Here is an 18,873-nt window from a genome sequence, read left to right as displayed (position 1 = left end):
GGATTGATCGATTTTGGGGTGTTGATTTTGTAGCCTGCTATATTGCCAAATTCATTTATTAAATCTAGTGGTTTTTTTGGTAGAGTCTTTAGGGTTTTCTATGTACAGTATCATGTTATCTGAAAATAAGGAATTTTCCTTCTTTCCAATTTGGATGCCTTTTATTTCTTCTTGTCTGATCGCTGTGGCTAGGACTTCCACTACTATAATAATAAAAGCATAATATGCTAATTAGGCTGGACGTCCTTCCTCACGTCCTTCCGGATGACCTTCCGGACGAAGCCAGGCGGTGAGGGAGGCTCGGGTCCCGGGTGCCTGACAGCAGCTGGAGGGAAGCCCAGGTCCTGGGTGCCAGATGGAAGCTGGTGCCGGCAGCCAGGGGAAGGAAGGCCTACACTTGGACGAATTTTGTACATCGGGCCTCTAGTGTTGAATAAGAGTGGTGAAAGCAGATATCCCTGTCTTGTACCTGTTCTCAGAGGAGATGGTTTTAGTTTTTGCCCATTGAGTATGATGTTGGCTGTAGGTTTGTCATATATGGCCTTTATCATGTTGAGATATGCTCCCTCTTTTCCCACTTTGTTGAGCATTTTTTATCAAAAATGGGTGTTGGATTTTGTCAAATGTTTTTTTCTGCATCTGTTGATATGATCATGTGATTTTTGTCTTTCAATTTGTTTATGTGATGTATCATGTTAATTGATTTGTGAATATTGTACCAGCCTTGCATCCCTGGAATAAATCCCACTTGGTCATGGTGTATGATCTTTTTAATATATTGCTGAATCTGATTTGCTAATATTTTGTTGAGGATTTTAGCATCTGTTTTCATAAGGGATATTGTCCTGTAATTCTCTTTCTTTGTAGGGTCTTTATCTGTTTTTGGAATTAGGATAATGCTGGCTTCATAAAAAGAGTTGGAAATGTTCCTTCCCTTGGATTTTTTGGAATAGTTTGAGGAGTATAGGTGTTACACAGTTCTTCTTTGTTTAATAAAACTCCCCTGTGACGCCATCCGGACCCGGACTTTTGTTTGCTGTGAGGTTTTTTTTTTGTTTGTTTTGTTTTTTTACTGCTTCTATTTCACCAGTTGTTATTGGCCTAGTCAGGTTTTCTGATTCTTCCTGATACAGTTTTGGGAAATTATAATTTTGTAGCAATTTGTCCATTTCATTCACATTGTCTATCTTGTTGGCATATAGTTGTTCAGAGTATTTTCTTACAATCCTTTGTGTTTCTGTGGTGTCAGTGGTTACTTCTCCGCTTTTGTTTCTGATTTTATTTATTTGGCTGCTCTATCTTTGTTTCGTAATGAGTCTGGCTATTGGTTCATCAATCTTGTTTATCTTTTCAAAGAATCAACTCTTGATTTCATTGGGTTTTTTTATAATTTTTTTTAGTCTCTACATCATTTATTTCTGCTCTAATCTTTATTATTTTCTTCCTTCTACTTACTCTGGGCTTTTCTTGTTCTCTTTCTAGTACTTTAAGTTGTAGGCTTAAATAGTTTGTTGGTAATTTTTCTTATTTTTGGAGGTAGGCCTGTAGTGCTATGAACTTACCTTTCAGGACTGCTTTTGCTGTATCCCAGAGATTTGGGGTTGTTGTGTGTTCATTTTCATTTGTTTTCAGGAAGTTTTTTATTTCTTTCTTGATCCCGTTGGTAACCTATTCATTGTTTAATAACGTGCTATATAGCCTCCAGGTGTTTGAATGTTTTTGGGTGTTTTTACTATAGTTGATTTCTAATTTCATCCCACTGTGATCTGAGAAGATGCTTGATATGATTTCAATCTTCTTGAACTTGTAGAGATTTGTTTTATGTTCTAACATGTGGTCTATCATTTGAATGATCCATGCGCACTTGAAAATAATGTATATTCTGCAGCTTTGAGGTGAAATGTTCTATAAATGTCAATTAAATTCATCTGATCCAGTGTGTCCTTTAATTTCACTGTTTCCTTGTTAATTTTTTGTCTGTAAGATCTATCCAGTTTAGTCAAAGGGGTGTTAAAGTACCCTACTATGACTGTATTGTCGATTTCTCCCTTAAAGTCCTCTAGACGTTTTTTTTTTTATATATATTTTGGTGCTCCTATATTGGGTGCATATATGTTTATCAGGGTTATATCCTCTTGTTGGATCAATCCCTTTAGTATAATGTAGTGACCTTTGTTGTCTCTTGTGATGGCCTTTATTTTGAAGTCTGTTTTATTGGATATGAATATTGCTACTCCAGCTTTTTTTTCTTATCCATTTCCATGGAAAATTTATCCTGTGTGTGTCATTTGTTCTGAAGTGGGTCTCTTATAGACAGCATGTAGTTGGGTCTTGCTTTTCCATCCATTCAGCTACGCTGTCTTTTGATTGGAGCATTTAATCCATTTACATTTAAGGTTATTATTGATCGGTACTTATTTGTTGCCATTTTAATTCTGTATGCCTCTGTTTCTCTGTCTCTTTCTTCTCATTACAGCAATTTCTTTAACATTGCTTATAATGCTGATTTGATGGTGATGTACACCTTTAGCCTTTTTTTTGGGAACTCTTTTATTTGACCATCTGTTTTGAATGATATCTTTGCTGGTTATAGTAATCTTGGTTTCAGATCCTTGCTTTCCATTACCTTGAGTATTTCATGCTATTCCCTCTGGCCTGTACAGTTTCTGATGAGTAATCAGGTGTCAGTCTTATGGGAACTCCTTTGTAGGTAACAGTTTGCTTTCCTCTTGCTGCCTTTAAGAGCCTCTCTTTGTCTTTAATTTTTGGCATTTTAATTATGATGTGTCTGGGCATGGATCTGTTTGGGTTCTTATTGTTTGGGGTTCTCTGTGCGTCTTGAACTTGTGACTTTTTCCTTTACCAGGTTAGGGAAACATTCTGCCATTATTTCTTCTACACATTCTTTATCTCTTTCTTTCTGACTCTTCTGGCACACCTGCTATTCGAATATTGTTAAGTTTAGCGTTGTCCCAAAGCTCCCTTAAGCTGTCCTCCTGTGTTTTATTTTTGTGGTTTTTAAAAAATATACTTTATTGATTTTTTTCTTACAGAGAGGAAGGGAGAGGGAGAGGGAGAGTTAGAAGAAACATCCATGATAGAGAACATCAATCAGCTGCCTCCTGCACACCCCCTACTGGGAATGTGACTGCAACCAAGGTATATGCCCTTGACCGGAATCGAACCTGGGACCCTTGAGTCCACAGGCTGATGCTCTCTATCCACTGAGCTAAACCGGTTAGGGCTGTCCTCCTGTTTTTTAATTGTTTTTTTCTTTTTGGTTCTCTGATCGAGTGATTTTTCCAACCCTGTCTTCTAATTTACTGATTTGATCCTCAGCTTCCCCCAATCTGCTGTGTATTCCTTCCAATGTGTTCTTTATTTGTGCTATGTCATTCTTTATTTGTTTTCATAGTTACTATATCTTTTCTCATGCTGTTGCGCATCTTTACCATTATTATTCTGAACTTTATAGCAGATAAACTTTTTAAATTAAATATATTTATTTTATAAGAAATACATTTCTTTCCAACAGAGAGGAAGGGAGAGGGAAAGATAGAAACATCAATGATGAGAGAGACTCATTGATTGGCTGTGTCCTGCATGCCCCCTACTGCCGTTCAAGCCTGCAACCCAGCATGTGCCCTTGACCAGAATCAAACCCAGAACCCTTCAGCCCCCAGGCTGATGTTCTATCTACTGAGTCAAACCACTTAGGGCACAGATTAACTTTCTTATCTCCATTTCATTTATCTCCTGGAGAAATCTCTTGTTCTTTCATTTGGGTGTTGTTTCTTTGTCTCCTCATTTTGGCTGCCTGTTTGGGTTTGTGACTGTATATTAGCTAGATCTGCTATGCTTCTCAGTCTCTAGTGCAGGACAGTGTCAAACACTGTTTTTGTCTAATTAGATTAGGCAAATACTCGAAGCCTCCAGAGATCACCTCTGCCTACAGACTGATAGGATTCTGTCTTGAATTGCCCTCAGGCAATCATCCAAAGAGGTACTTCAAGTTGCCTCCTGCACGTTTTTTTCAATAGGGTGGAGCAATTGCTTCAAGTTTTTTCAATAGGGTGGGGCAATTGCTTCTGCCTGGATGCTAATTGTTATTCTCAGTCTCTTATTGGGCCTCAGAAACTTTTTTTTTTTTTTTTGCCATGGAGCAAGGTGTTTTCCAATAGGATGGGTCAACTGTCTTTACCCCAGGCAAAGCCACCTGTGTAGCAAATGTCTGTGTGAGAAAAATGACCTCTGCACAGGAAACCAGGGTGTCTGCCTTCTGAGCTCTTACCCCAGAACCCGCAATCCGGGCTTCTGCTCACACAGCTCCAGTCCACTCTGCCCTCCCTCTGACAGAGCACAAGGTGAGTGGCTTCACAGGGAATTTTGTGTGCTGGCACTTTAAGAGGGTACTTGACTTTCCAGCCATCTCTCCGTCAGACAGCAACCCCACTGCTTTTCATAGCCATATGTTATGTGGGTATCCTTCTTAGTTCTGGTGCTCTCTGTTGCGGGGCTTAGCTTGGGAATTAGAGCCCAGAGTTCTCAGTGGCAACCCGCCACAGCTATCTCACTGGAACTTCAGCTGCTGTCGGTGGGTGCCCGGTCAGCCTCTCGTACTTTCACCCATCCTACCAATCTCTATGCGGAAAGCGGTGTCCACTTTCCATCTTGGTTATCAGAGTTCTCTCCAGTGAGTCTTTTATTGCTTATTTAGGAAGTTTTTCTGTATTTTACTTGCAATTCCAATTTGGTCCTGGGAGCATGTCTGTACAGCATTCACTTACTTCGCCGCCCTTTTTAATCTTAAAGCTGTTTGAAAGTATTATCTGCTCCTGCAATCATATGATGAAATCTTTCTTTTTTGAAAGCTCCTGTAGTCTAGCCTTGTTAGACTGCTCAACAAGGGATACTTATTTGTTTTTATTAAACGTTTTTTTCAATTACAGTTGACATTCAACATTATATTAGTTTCAGGTGTACAGCATACTGGTTAGGCATTTACATATTTCATGAAGTGATCCTCCCCATAAATAGATCTAGTACCCTCCTGACACCAAACCTAATTATTAAAATACCAGAGGCCCAGTTTACGAAATTCTTGCACAGGTAGGGTCCCTAGGCCTGGCCGGCGATCAGGGCCGATCGGGGCCTTCCAGCTGCCAGCCAGGGCCTACCTTTCCCCGACTGCTGGCTGCTGGCCAGGGCCTTCCTTCGTTCTGCCTGCCCCCTGGTGGTCAGTGCACATCATAGCGAGCAATCGAAATTCTGGTCTCCTGGTCAAACTCCCAAGGGGACACTTTGCATATTAGCCTTTTATATATATAGATTATTGACTGTATTCCCTTTGTTGTACTTTACACCCCTGTGGCCATTTAAAATAAACACACGTTTTTATTGATTTTCTTTTAGAGAGGGGAAGGGAGATGGATAGAGATGGTGATATTGATGAGAGAAAAACAGTAATCATCTGCCTCCCACACACCACTACTGGTGATCAAACTCATGACCTGGGCATGTCCCCTGAATGGGAATCTAACCAGGGACCTCTTCCTTCATGGGTCGATGCTTAACCACTGAGCAACACCGGCTGGGCCCTGTGACCATTTTGTAACTACCCATTTGTGCTTCTTTTATTATTTTTTAAAATATATTGTTTTTGGCCCTAGCCGGTCTGGCTTAGTTAGTGGCTAGAGCGTCGGCCTGTGGACTCAAGGGTCCTGGGTTCAATTCCGGTTAAGGGCACATGCTCCAATTGCGGGCTGGATCTCTTTGGGACTGGGGGGGCGGCGGCGCGTGCAGGAGGCAACTGATCTATGATTCTCTCTCATCATCGATGGTTCTAACTCTCCCTCTCCCTTCCTCTCTGAAATCAATAAAAATATATTTTAAAAAAATTTTGTTTTTGATTTCAGAGAGGAAGTAAGGGGGGAGAAAGTGATAGAAATATCAATGATGAGAGAGAATCATTGATCGCTGCCTCCTGCACAGCCCACACTGGGGATCGAGCCTACAACCTGGCATGTGCCCTGACCAGGAATCTAACTGTGACCTCCTGGTTCATAGGTTGATGCTCAATCCCTGAGCCACACTGGCCAGGCCCAATTTGTACTTCTTACTTCCTTTACCTTGTTTACCCTATTTTTGAACAGCACATGGCAGGTCAAAAGTAGGTTTACAGTTGTGAGTACTTGAAATAGTTTATTATTGTGTTACTCATTAATTATTGTATTATTTTTCATATCAACAACTCTAAACTTACTTTTGCCTCACCTTATATATGGGGAACACATCCTTAATAAGAATTTATTAATTAAAGAATTTGTTAAGAATCCTTTTCTTTCTTAAAATTTTAAATTGAAATATAAAATGTAAATAAAAAGTAAACTCACCTCTGTAATCTAACACTCCCAAGAGGATACTGAACATTAGTAACACCCCAAGAAGTCCCTCTCCTGTCTCCCTCTCATTACTCTTTTCCCAAAGTCAGCCACTTGTGTATTTTTTTAGCCAGAGTTTCGTGCATTTTATTTTATTTTTCCTTCAGCTTTATTAAGGTATAATTGACATTGCTTGAATTTTAATCACAAAGATTTATTTTCTCTAATTCTAACTTTTTTATGTGTGGAATTGTATAACATGCACTGGTTTACAACTGGCTACAAAGGTCCACTTCAAATTACCTATCCTGATCGTGGGCAAAGGATTATGCAGAAAAGTGTGCCTTGCACCTGTTAACAAAGGGATTTTTTAGGAGGAAAAAAACATTAGTGTATCCTATCTAATAAAAGAGTAATATGCAAATTAACCATCACTCTGCTACACCAACAAGCCACGCCCACCGTCAATCAGGAGTGAATATGCAAACAAACCCAACCAAGATGGCTACGGCCACAGAGAGCCGGAGGGAGGCTTGGGTTTCCCTGGCAATGGAGAAAGCCAAGCTTTCCGCCTGCCCTTGCCAGCCTAGGCCTCCACTCAAGGCTACAAAGTTTCAATGATAGAAGATACATAAACCCAAACAGAAATGGCGGCAGCCACGGAGCTGGAAAGAGCAGGAGGCTAGGGTTGCCCCAGGCGATGGAGGAAGCCAAGCTTTCCGCACACCCTGGCTGGCCCAGGCCTCCGATTAAGGCTACAAAGTTTCAATTATAGAAGATACATAAATCCCCCCCAAAATGGCTGCCGCCACGGAGCAAGCAGAAGGCTTGGCTCCGCTCCAGGCTACTAAGTTCCAATTGTAGAAGATAAATAAACCCCAGATCCCAGGGCCTCCGCTTGGGTCACCAGGGGGCGTGGCCGGCCTGCAAACCACCACAGGCCCCTCGCCCAGGGCACCCCACACCCCAAGGGAACCCCCACCCTGATCCGGGACACCCTTCAGGGCAAACCAGCTGGCACTCCAACACACAAGATGGCTGACCCCATGTGGTCAAAGATCCTGACCCCATGTGGACACAAGATGGCCAGCAGGGGAGGGCAGTTGGGAGGGACCAGGCCTGCAAGGGAGTGCAATTGGAGGGTGACCAGGCCTGCAGGGGAGAGCAGTTAGGGGTGACCAAGCCAGCAGAGGAGGGAAGTTGAGGGCATACAGGCTGGCAGGGGAGCAGTTAGGCATCAATCAGGCTGGCAGGGGAGTAGTTAGGGGGTGATCAGGCTGGCAGGCAGAAGCAGTTAGGGGCAATCAGGAAGGTATGCAGGCGAGTAGTTGGGAGCCAGCAGTCCTGGATTGTGAGAGGGATGTCTGACTGCCCGTTTAGGCCCGATCCCACCCTTGAGGGGCTCCCAGATTGTAGAGGGTGCAGGCTGGGCTGAGGGACACCCCCCCACACACACCAGTGCACGAATTTCGTGCACTGGGCCTCTAGTCTCATTATAATATGGGTAAAAATTATGCCATCTTTACCCCGAAACATTGAGTTTTTAAAACCGATATTTATGAGTAATTTCCAGTGGCTGGCAAAGTATTTTTTTAAAAATATTTTATTAATATTTCACAGAGAGGAAGGGAAAGGAATAGAGAGTTAGAAACATCGATCAGCTGCCTCCTGCATACTCCCTACTGGGTATGTGCCCGCAACCAAGGTACATGCCCGTGACCAGAATTGAACCTGGGACCCTTGAGTCCGCAGGTCGACGCTCGATCCACTGAGCCAAACCGGTTAGGGCTGGCAAAGTATTTTTAATAGTGAATGAATATGGAGTGTGATTAATGTTCTTTAAATCCAAAGATAAGGACTGTCAGAGAAAAAACCTGGCAGCAAATAATCCCAGAATATTAATAGTGGCTAAAACTTTGTCTAGGTTGGGTTTTAGGTGACTCATACCCTGCACCCGCGTGCCCCCCACCCCTGCTACCTAGCATACTTTTGTCCTTTCAAAGCCTTTAAATTATATATGTGTTATATTGCATTATTGGGAGGGAAGAATAGATTTCCCTGCACCATTTAGCTGAGTGCCCTGAAGTATAATTGTGTAATTTTATTTGCTTTTACAGGTATTTCCTTGGAAATGGCAGCTGTGACAGTAAAGGAAGAATCAGAAGATCCCGATTACTATCAATATAACATTCAAGGTAATACTATCTAATAGTTTTTCTTTCCAAAAGTTGTTAGTGGTGAAAATTTAAATTTATTAATTGCCTGGGTTCTTGAAATGCTTTTTATTTATTGTTCCTTGATTGGCATGTGTACTTGTAATTTATCACTAGAATAAAACATTTTAAAAACAGGGCAATATAATCCAGGGGTCCTCAAACTATGGCCCGCGGGCCACATGCGGCCCGCCAAGGACATTTATCTGGCCCGCTGGGTCCCGCTGCCTGTCCTGCTTAGCAGCCGACTCGTCCTGGGCCCGCAGTGTGCATAGGAATTTGTTCATAGTTTTTTTAAAAAACTATAGTCCGGCCCTCCAACTGTCTGAGGGACAGTGAACTGGCCTCCTGTTTAAAAAGTTTGAGGACCCCTGCAAACAATTACAGGGGAAATATAAAGTAGCCATTAAATTAATATATATATATGTGTGTGTGTGTGCGTGCGTTTGTGTGTGTGTGTGTGTGTGTGTGTGTGTGTGTGTGTATGTATATATATATGTATATATTTTGTTAATCCTCACCTGAGGATATTTTTTCTATTGCTTTTCAGAGAGAGTGGAAGGGAGGGAGGAGGGTGGGAGAAAAGAGAGAGAAACATCTATGTGAGAGAGACACATGCCTGGACTGGGAGCAAGGAGCCAACCTGCAACCCTTTGGTGCACTGGCCGGCGCTCTAACCATTGAGCACACTGACCAGGGCTAATATTCTTAAAAGAACAAAAGTGGCACAATTTAGAATTCAACTCCAGTTTCTAATGTTATTTAAGGCATGAATGGTCTTCTGAAACTTTATTAGTTCTATTTATGGATTAAAAATAACTATCACAAAAATCTATAAAAGGTAAGACAAATAAATTTTAGCTATTTTTTATTTTGTTACCTTTTGCTTGATTATGAGGAAGGAATTAAAGGTTATAATTTCACAATGGAGTTCTCTTTCATGCATCAATGGATTTTAGTTGAGAAGAATGTTTTCTAGATTTAATAAGTAATTTTTATAGATGCATAAGGTACATCAAAACATTTAAAGAGTGAAATCTGATTAGTTTTTTTTTATATGCTTATCACACTATCTTCTCTACATTCAAGATAATGTAATGTCCCTAACCTCCAAGTTTCTTGTGTCCCATTGTCATTCACTGCTCTCTCTAACCAATCATTGCTCTGTTTTCTATTACTTTAAATTAGTTTCCATTTTTAAGAAATTTATATAAATGGAATCATCATCAAGTATGTACTATTTTCTTGGGGTGGGATACTGTGAATTCCTTCATTCCACATAATTGTTTTGAAATTCATCCATGATGTTGCTTATATCACTAGCTAATTCCATTTTATTATTGAGTGTTATTCCATTGTATGGCTATATGGCAATTTGTTTATCCCTTTCTATTTATTGACGCGTGGTTGATTCCAGTTTGGGGCTATTAAAAAATAAAGTTGCTGTTGCGTGTAAATTTTTGTGTGGAATATGTCTTCATTTCTCTTGAGTAGATTCCTAAAAATGGAATAGCTGGGACATATGGTAGGTATTTAACTTTTTAAGAAACTGCCAAACTACTTTACACAGTGCATATAGTATTAACATTTCCTTCCCCAGTGTATGGTAGTTCTAGTTGCTCCACATCTTTGTCAACAGTTATACAGTCAGTCTTGTTCTTTTTAGCCATTTTAGTGAGTGTCTTATGAAACCTCATTTTGTTTTTAATATACATTTGCTTAATAGGTTTAGTTCATTTAAGAAGATAAGCCTTTATCAGTTCTGTAACATAAAAGTATTATGAATAAATTTATTCTGGTTTGTAATCATGTGAATGAATAACTGATACATATATTAAGCCATTTTATAGTGAATTTTATCTGTCAGTTTTGAACATTTTATTGCATGTGACATTTGGAATTGCATGGTTAAAAGGTTAAGATAATTTTGAGGATTTTTAATTAAAAAGTTAAAATTTTGGTAAATATTTAGCTTTTATAGCAGTTGTTGGTACCCTAATAACATTTGCATACATTTAATATTGTTTAATATTCTCTTTTTTTACACAGATTATGATTAATTTTTAAAATAAAATGTTTACTTTTGTTTTTGATATTGCCATTTAAAAAAATTGATTTCAGAGAGGAAGGGAGATGGAAAAAGAGATAGAAACATCAATGAGAGAGAATCATTGATTGGCCGCCTCCCACATGCCCCACACTGGGAATCAAGCCCGCAATCCAGATTATGGCCTGACCAGGAATCCTCGTCGCTCAACTACTGAGCCACTCTGGCCGGGCGTTACTGCCTTTTTAACATTTCCGTTATGTCATCCATGATTATAGAAGCTTTTTTCTGTCCCCTTTTGAAATTGGGAGTGATGATGACTGAATAGTAAGAGTTGGAAATCAGGGACAGCCCCATGTGACGTGCGCAGACTGCAGGGACTCAGGCGCTGCAGCAGCTGCAGAGCCAGCGCCTCCAGCTCCGGCTCCTGGGCATTTAAAGGGGACGCGTGGTGGCCCCGGTGGAGGCATGGAAGGCAGGTGGAGGGGACGGCCCAGATGCACATCATCCACGGCCCCTCTGGCCCGGAGGCACTCATGAGCCGGAGCCCAGAAATCCGAGGGTGGATAAAATACCGCGTCCCCTCCAATTCCCGTAAGCACCCGGGTTCCATTCTGCACCCAAATACCTCTGCGAGTCCCTCTTTCTGCTCTCTCTGCACTTCAGACTCAGCCGGGACAGACTTCTGCCGCCACTCCGCACCCTGCTGGAGAAGCTCAGAGATCCTGTGCCCCTTTTATTTGAGGAACTCTTTTGGACGACACAGAAGGATTTGATCATTCTGGACAAACTGTTCTATAGGAGCTCTGGATGAGGGCTAGACACCAACAGTGCCTACAGGTGGTGGTTTCCGTTGCTGGCCTTTGATGCCTGTCTAGGGTATGTCGTGGTCTGGCGTGAGAGGCTCCTACCTCCCCAAGCTCCATTGCTTCTGCTGCTCGCTTGCTTTGGACTCTGGCACGAACTCCACCTTCTGACACGGTCCTTCCGGGGAACTGGACGGCTGGATGGCTGTGCAGGGCGCGCTGTGCACTTCCTCCTGACCTTCGATTTTGACGAGACTATCGTGGACAAAAACAGTGGCGACTTGATAGTGCGCGCTGCACGGGTCCAGAGGCTGCTGGAGAGCCTGCGCGCCACTTACCGTGAGGGCTTCTGCAAGGAGTACATGCACCGGGTCTTCAAGTACCTGGGCGAGTGGGGCATGCGGCTGCGGGGCCTGCTTGCGGTCTATGAGGCCATCCCCCTATCCCCGGGCATGGGCGACATGCTGCAGTTTGTGGTCAAGTAGGGAGCCTGCTTCGAGGTGATTCTCATCTCGGATGCCAACACCTTCAGCGTGGAGAGTGCTCTGCGCGCTGCCGGCCACCTGGGTGTGTTCCGCCGCATCCTCAGCAACCCATCGGGGCCCGATGCACGGGGCTGCTGGTGCTTCGGCCCTTCTACACACACAGCTGCACGCGGTGCCCCACCAACGTGGTGCAAGCACAAGATGCTCAGCAACTACCTGTGTGAGTGGACCCAAGACGTTGTGCACTTCGAGTGCCTCGCCAATGACTTCTGCCCCATGGGGCTGCTGGCCAGCAGCAACGTGGCTTTCCCGCACAGCGGCTATCCAGGAGGCGCAGAAGACCGAGCCCAGCTCGTTTGTGCCACCATGGTGCCCTGGGAGACCAACCACGACGTGCCTCTCCATCTGCAGCAGCAACCCCAAAGGAAGAAAAGCCAGATGGAATAGTTGCCTCCTGGTGGTGGAACGAGGTAGCACACTGTCCTGTTTGGGTCCAACCAGCCAGGAACCTTGCAGCTGTGCCGAGGTGTCTTCTCGTACCCCAGCCTCGTCTATGCATCAAGACCAGGAACTTAACCAAAGTCACCCCCTGTGGGCTGGGCCCTCTGCAGCGCCTTCCTTTCTTATGGAACAGAAAGCCATGATGTTTTTAAAGCAGAGCCAGTGAAACCCAAACCCCTCCTCTTCGGTGTTTAGAGCTATTAAAGCAGGTGAAGGGGGAGGAGGAAAGAGTTGGAAATCGGATATTTTGAGAGGGTAAAAGATTATCTGAAGTGATGATATCTTAAGTGCAATTGAAGAAGATGAGAGCTTGACAAGTTTTTTACCTAGCAAGCTGAGATACAGTTTGCATATTTTTCTCAATAATTGAATTGACAATTCTTTGTATATTCTGAGTTAAAGTCCTTTGTGGTGTTATTTGCAAATAGTTTAATTTGAAGTCAAATTTATGAATTTTCTGCCCGGCTGCCATGGCTCAGTGGTTGAGCATTGACCTATGAATCAAGAGGTCACAGTTCAATTTCTGGCCGGGGCACATGCCAAGATTGCAGGCTTGATTCCCAATGGGAGAAAGCAGCTGATCGATGATATTCTCTCATCATTGATGTTTCTATCTCTCCCTCTCCCTCCCTCTCTGAAATTAATAAAAATATGTTTAAAAAAATTTTAATGTAGCTTCCCCTTGTATGGATTGTGCTTAAGAATCATAGCTAAGAAATCTTGGCCTGACCCAACGTCACAGATTTTTTTCTATATTTCATAAATGTTTTTATAGCTTTACACTGAGGTCTGTGATCAGTTAGACCTGGGTTGTTTTTGTTGTGTTTTTTTTTTTAAATATATTTTATTGATTTTTTTACAGAGAGGAAGGGAGAGGGATAGAGAGTTAGAAACATCGATGAGAGAGAAACATTGATCAGCTGCCTCCTGCACACCTCCCACTGGGGATGTGCCCGCAACCAAGGTACATGCCCTTGACCGGAATCGAACCTGGGACCCTTCAGTCTGCAGGCCAATGCTCTATCCACTGAGCCAAACCAGTTAGGGATAGACCTGGGTTTTGTGTAGTGTTCAAGATACTGAGCTGACACTTAATGCCTATGGATTTCCAGTATTGTCTGTTGAAAAAATTGTCTCTTTTCCATTGCATTACCTTTACATCTCTCTGTTTCTTGAGTGTATTGATCTCTGTGTCTGTCCTTTGCAAAAATTACATTGAGTACTGTAGCTTATAGTAAGTCTTGAAGTCAGATTGTGAGAGTCCTTCAAATTTGTTCTTTTTAAAAATCATTTTGCCTATTTTAGCTCCTTAACTTTTCATATGAATTTTAAAAATCAGCTTGTTGATTGGTTAAACAGTCCTTTGGGGATTTTAATGACGATTTTGCTGAATCTATAGACAAACTTGGCTTGAGTATCTTAATATGGATCAGTAGTTTTATTGCTAGCTTTACCCAGTGGCCAGATAAGTTTCTATTGAACGAGTATAAAAAAAAGTTTTACATAAATGTTAAAGGCACGCCTTAAAATTAAGTACCCATTGCATTTTGAGGTTATTTATGTTCTTAAAAGCTAATATCCTTTTAAAGTATGATAATTTGTAAAACCGTGTAATATGAAAACACGAGAATTCTCATGATCCTTCCGCAATGTGTTAATATGGACTCTAGTTCATGAGCGTGGCATATATATCATCATTTTAGCTCTTCCTAGATTTCCATTATCATTGCATTGTTTTCAGTATAGAGATCTTGTACATACTTTGTTAGATTTATATCTTAAGTAGTTAATGTTTTTTGTGTTGCCATAAGTGGTACTGTTCTTTTACATTTCAGCTTCCAACTGTTTATTGCTAATATATAGAATTACAATAGATTTTTTATGTGCTGACCTTGTATCTTGTAACCTAGTTAAAATTTACTGCCCTAGCTGGTTTGGCTCAGTGGATAAAGCGTTGGCCTGTGGACTAAAGGGTTCCAGGTTCGATTCTGGCCAAGGGCACATGCCCGGGTTGCTTGCTCGATCCCCAGTAGGGGGCGGTGCAGGAGGCAGCCGATCAGTGATTCCCTCTCATCATTGATGTTTCTATCTCTCTCTCCTCCCTTCCTCTCTGAAATCAATAAAAATATTTAAAAAAAATAAAATTTACTTACTAGTTCTAGCAAATTGTTGGTAAAATCTTGGGGATTTTCTTAGTAGATATTATTTTTCCTTTTCTCTTTCTTATATTAATTGTACTGGCTGGGATCATGCAGTATTATGGTGAGTTGAAATAGTGAGAGCAGACATCCCTACCTTGTTCACAGTTTTATAAGGAAATCTTTCAGTATAATAGCTGTAGGTTTTTTGTTGATGCTCTTCATCAGTTTCAGGAAGTTCCCTGTATCAGTTTGTGAAGAATTTTTATGCTGGGTATTTGTAAACGTTCTTTATTGCATTTGAGGTGATTAAATAATTTTTCTTGTTTAGAATGTTCAAATGGCAATTGATATTAATTTTCAAATGTTGAATCACCCAGGTATTCCTGGGATAATAAACCCTCCTTGGTTACTTTTTAAATTTCTTTTATTGATTTAGGATTGTTCTGTTTATAAATTTCTTCTTGATTGATTTAACAAATTATATCTTTTAAGGAACTTGTTCTACTTTGTCTTGTTTTCTTTTTTATTTTAATGTTTGTAAAGTTTATTGCTGATCTCCCATTTCCAATTTTGTAATTTGTGTCTTTTTTTTTTTTTTCTTGGTTGGCCTAGCTCACGTTTTGTCAAGCTTGGCAATATTGATATTTAGATCAAACAGTTCATTATTGTGGACATGTGTTGTATGCTATGTATCATAGAATGTTGAGTAGCCTCCGTGATCTCTAACCACCAGGTATCAGTAGCAATTTCTAGTTGTGACAATTAAAAATGTCTCTAGAGACCATTGGTCCAGCTCTATAGTTTTCTCAAAAATTTTTTTCCTCATTGACCCAGCTTTTACTTTGTAATTTTTGCTCTTATGTTTCTTTTTTTTTTTCTGCTTGCTTTAATTTTAATCTGTTTTTATTTTATTTCTTAAGATAGAAGCTTAAATCATTGATTTGAGGTTTTATTTCTAATACAGCATTTAATGCCATAAACTTCCCTCTTAAGCTTACTTTAGCACTATCCCATAAACTTTTATTTGTATTTTCATTCAATTCAAAATATTTTCTAATTTCTCTTGTGACTTCATCTTTGTTCTGTGGTTTATAAAGAAGTGTGTAGTTTTAATTTCCCTATACTTGTGGACTTTTCAGATATGGTTCTGTTACCAATTTTTAGTTTATTTCCATTGTGTTTAGAGAACATTCTTTGTATAATTTCGGTTATTTTAATTTTGTTAAGGTTGGTTGATACAGTGGTACAGATCTGCTATATCCTTACAGATATTTCTGTCTACTTGTTCTATAAATTGCAAGAGTATTAAAATGTCAAATGGTCTCTGTGGGTTTATCTGTTTCTCCTTTCAGATTTGTCACTTGTGCTTTATGCCTGTGTTAGGTGTCAGTATCTTAGAAGCTCCTTCCCTTGGACTACTTTCCTGGCAACCAACCCTTGTCCTGACTTGTAACAGCCTAGATTAGTTTTTTTGTTTTGTATTTCATATAAATAGAATCCTTCAGCATGTACTATTTTGTTTTAAGCTTCTTTTGTAAAACAATTTGTGAGACATATTGTTGGGTATACTTCATTTATTTGCATTACGCTATTATAATTTCTAAAATGCTTTTTAAAATGAAATGTTTAAAATCTACAAGCAAAATGTACGTCTGCTCAGGTTTACTGAATCTTAATATTTTCTTGTCCCCATTTCCCACATGATGTAACATGCCAAAAATGTAATTGACATCCTTCTTTGAGCTCTCCCAGATTCCCATTTTCTCCCCTGTTCCTCCTAAGCTAGCCATTGCTTGAAATGATGGTTGTCCTTCCTCATAATGATTTTATATTTTTACTCTATATATATCCCCAGAGAAGTATCTATCTCCATTATATGTATAATATTTTCTGTTTTTAAGCTTGATACGACTGGTATCATACTATAATGTTGTTGTGTATATGTTCTCTTTTCTTTTTGAAACACCTCAAGTTTATTAATTTATTAGTAGTATATATCTGATTCTTAGCCAGAATGTGAAGCTGGAGGGTTGCTCTCTTATACTGGAAAATCATCTACATAATACGTTACAGTATGTGCAAATGTGTACATTGAAGAACTTTGCAGAAGTTTAATCAAACCTGCTTTCAGTTTAATAATAATTTCTCAAGAGTATCTTTGCGGGAGGTACAGCAACCTCATGACCAAGTCACAGATCTTTTCAGAATTAATTCTTATAAAGGCAGTTTTGATTACGTTGATCCAAGTTATGTGGGGGTGGCAGGATGGGTAAAGGTAAAGTTTTATTTTTAGTCTCCCTAAATGTTGTTTCACTTGATTTAGGAGGGTTTGGGAGTACCCAAGAATTATCTTCCAGAGAATTTCTGTCATACGAGTAGTGCCCTGAAAGTTTGAATAGTCATGAGGAATGGGTCTCTCATTATCGGTCCATGATTACAGAATTGCTTTCTCTGATAAAATCTTTACATCTTCTGGTAAAGGGGAAGATGTGGTATGACAAAGAGTTTTACCATTTGGTGAGAGGGGGGGTGTCTTGTATGTTGCAGTGAAATTCCCCAAGTGCAGTTTTGTGCTGTCTTTCCCAAGGTCTTCCGTGAATCCTGCAGGAGTGCAGGCTTTCTTGATCGCAGTTGGGGTTTTCAGTTTTCTCAGTAGTTCAACTTGTAGTTGAGTCACATATGTAAATTAGACATTTCTTTCTTCAGCTCCCAGTATCCATTTTGCATATCATCACTTGAAATGCTTCGTCTTTGGAGAGCTCTGCTCTGCTCTGCAGATTGTCTTCCTAAGATGGATGCGTTTGTTTGGCTTTTTGTGGCTCTATTCTGAGATTGTTACATTCTTTCTTCATCAGTTCTAGTTATTGTTGCAAGCCACGGATCTTCAGGTCACAACTCAACTTTTCCACCTCCCAGTTTGATGAAGGTGGATAAATTCCTTATACCTGCTGAGTTTCCACCTCTGTTCTTAGCTGAAGGAGTTCTACTTCTTTAGACTGCAGCTGTTCATTCAATACTTATAAAGATTCAGAGTTGTCTGTTCATTTTATCCAATTTGCTCTTTAAGTTATCTCTATCAACGCAAACCTCTTGATAATCATGATAGGCCTTATTTACTTGTTCTGGTCCCTCAGAACTTGTTTCTTCATCTAATAGAGCGTCTGTAAGCCCAAGGCAGGCTATGTAGGGCCACCAAGTTTGGATTCCCCAGCGTTCCAAACAGGTTGCCAGGGCTCAGCATGGGCTTCCAGTTTCCTTGAAGACACTGCCGCATCCCCGGCTAAGGCCGACTCTCTGGGTGCACCACGGAGGGATTCCCGTTGCTTTGGCCTCGGCTGCGCCAGGACCCGACCATTTGGCTGGGGCCACCCGGAGGATGGGGCAGGAGGGGCTGAGGCACCTCCGAGAGCAGGCTCATTTCCCAGCAACACAACACGCCCGTGTGAGCTTGGCCGGCCTCACAGACTGTCCCAGCTGGAAGGGGTCCACCTGTATATGTTCTTACGTATCAGTCATTCAATATATGTTTTCAAGATATATGCATTTTGTCACATGTAGATTTAACATTCTTTTTTATTTTTATTTTTTTAAATTTAATAAATCTTTATTGTTCAGATTATTACACTTGTTCCACTTTTTTCCCCCATAGCTCCCCTCTACCCGGTTCCCACCCCACCCTCTGCCCTTACCCCCCCATCCCACATTGTTCTCATCCATAGGTGTACGATTTTTGTCCAGTCTCTTCCCACACCCCCTACACTCCTTTCCCCACCCCCCCCCCAAGAATTGTCAGTCCACTCCCTTTCTATGCCCCTGATTCTTTTATATTCACCAGTTTATTCTGTTCATCAGATTTTTTTATTCACTTGATTTTTAGATTCACTTGTTGATAGATATGTGTTTGTTGTTCATAATCTTTATCTTTACCTTTTTCTTCTTCTTCCTCTTCTTAAAAAATACCTTTCAGCATTTCATATAATACTGGTTTGGTGGTGATGAACTCCTTTAGCTTTTTCTTATCTGTGAAGCTCTTCATCTGACCTTCAATTCTGAATGATAGCTTTGCTGGGTAGAGTAATCTTGGTTGTAGGTTCTTGCTATTCATCACTTTGAATATTTCTTGCCACTCCTGTCTGGCCTGCATAGTTTCTGTTGAGAAATCAGCTGACAATCGTATGGGTGCTCCCTTGTAAGTAAGTGTTTTTCTCTTGCTGCTTTTAAGATTCTCTCTTTGTCTTTTGCTCTTGACATTTTAATTTTGATGTGTCTTGGTGTGGTCCTCTTTGGATTCCTTTTATTT

At 40.8% G+C, this 18,873-nt stretch overlaps 1 protein-coding gene and 2 pseudogenes across 9 annotated transcripts in view; 2 read left to right on the top strand and 1 right to left on the bottom strand.

The window, feature by feature from the left end:
• The window catches only part of GTF2I (general transcription factor IIi), a 132,331-nt gene that overhangs the window by 59,677 nt on the left and 53,781 nt on the right, over positions 1-18,873 (top strand). For all 7 annotated transcript variants that reach the window (XM_080681790.1, XM_080681795.1, XM_080681792.1 and 4 more), the window contains exon 9: positions 8,498-8,575. In XM_080681790.1, coding sequence (XP_080537916.1) covers positions 8,498-8,575 — 78 coding nt within the window. The remainder of the gene's footprint in view (positions 1-8,497; positions 8,576-18,873) is intronic.
• Positions 11,645-12,405, top strand: LOC308255019 (phosphoethanolamine/phosphocholine phosphatase-like; annotated as a pseudogene). The gene has a single exon. The product of its transcript is annotated as a phosphoethanolamine/phosphocholine phosphatase-like (transcript).
• LOC308254476 (5-azacytidine-induced protein 2-like) lies at positions 17,008-18,290 on the bottom strand (annotated as a pseudogene). Its single transcript has 2 exons — positions 18,263-18,290; positions 17,008-17,734 (listed from the first exon to the last, which is right to left on the bottom strand). The product of its transcript is annotated as a 5-azacytidine-induced protein 2-like (transcript).

This window comes from Plecotus auritus (genome assembly GCF_963455305.1).
Source record: "Plecotus auritus genome assembly, chromosome: 7".
NCBI classification, from domain to species: domain Eukaryota; kingdom Metazoa; phylum Chordata; class Mammalia; order Chiroptera; family Vespertilionidae; genus Plecotus; species Plecotus auritus.
This window is presented reverse-complemented; position numbering and strand designations above follow the sequence as displayed.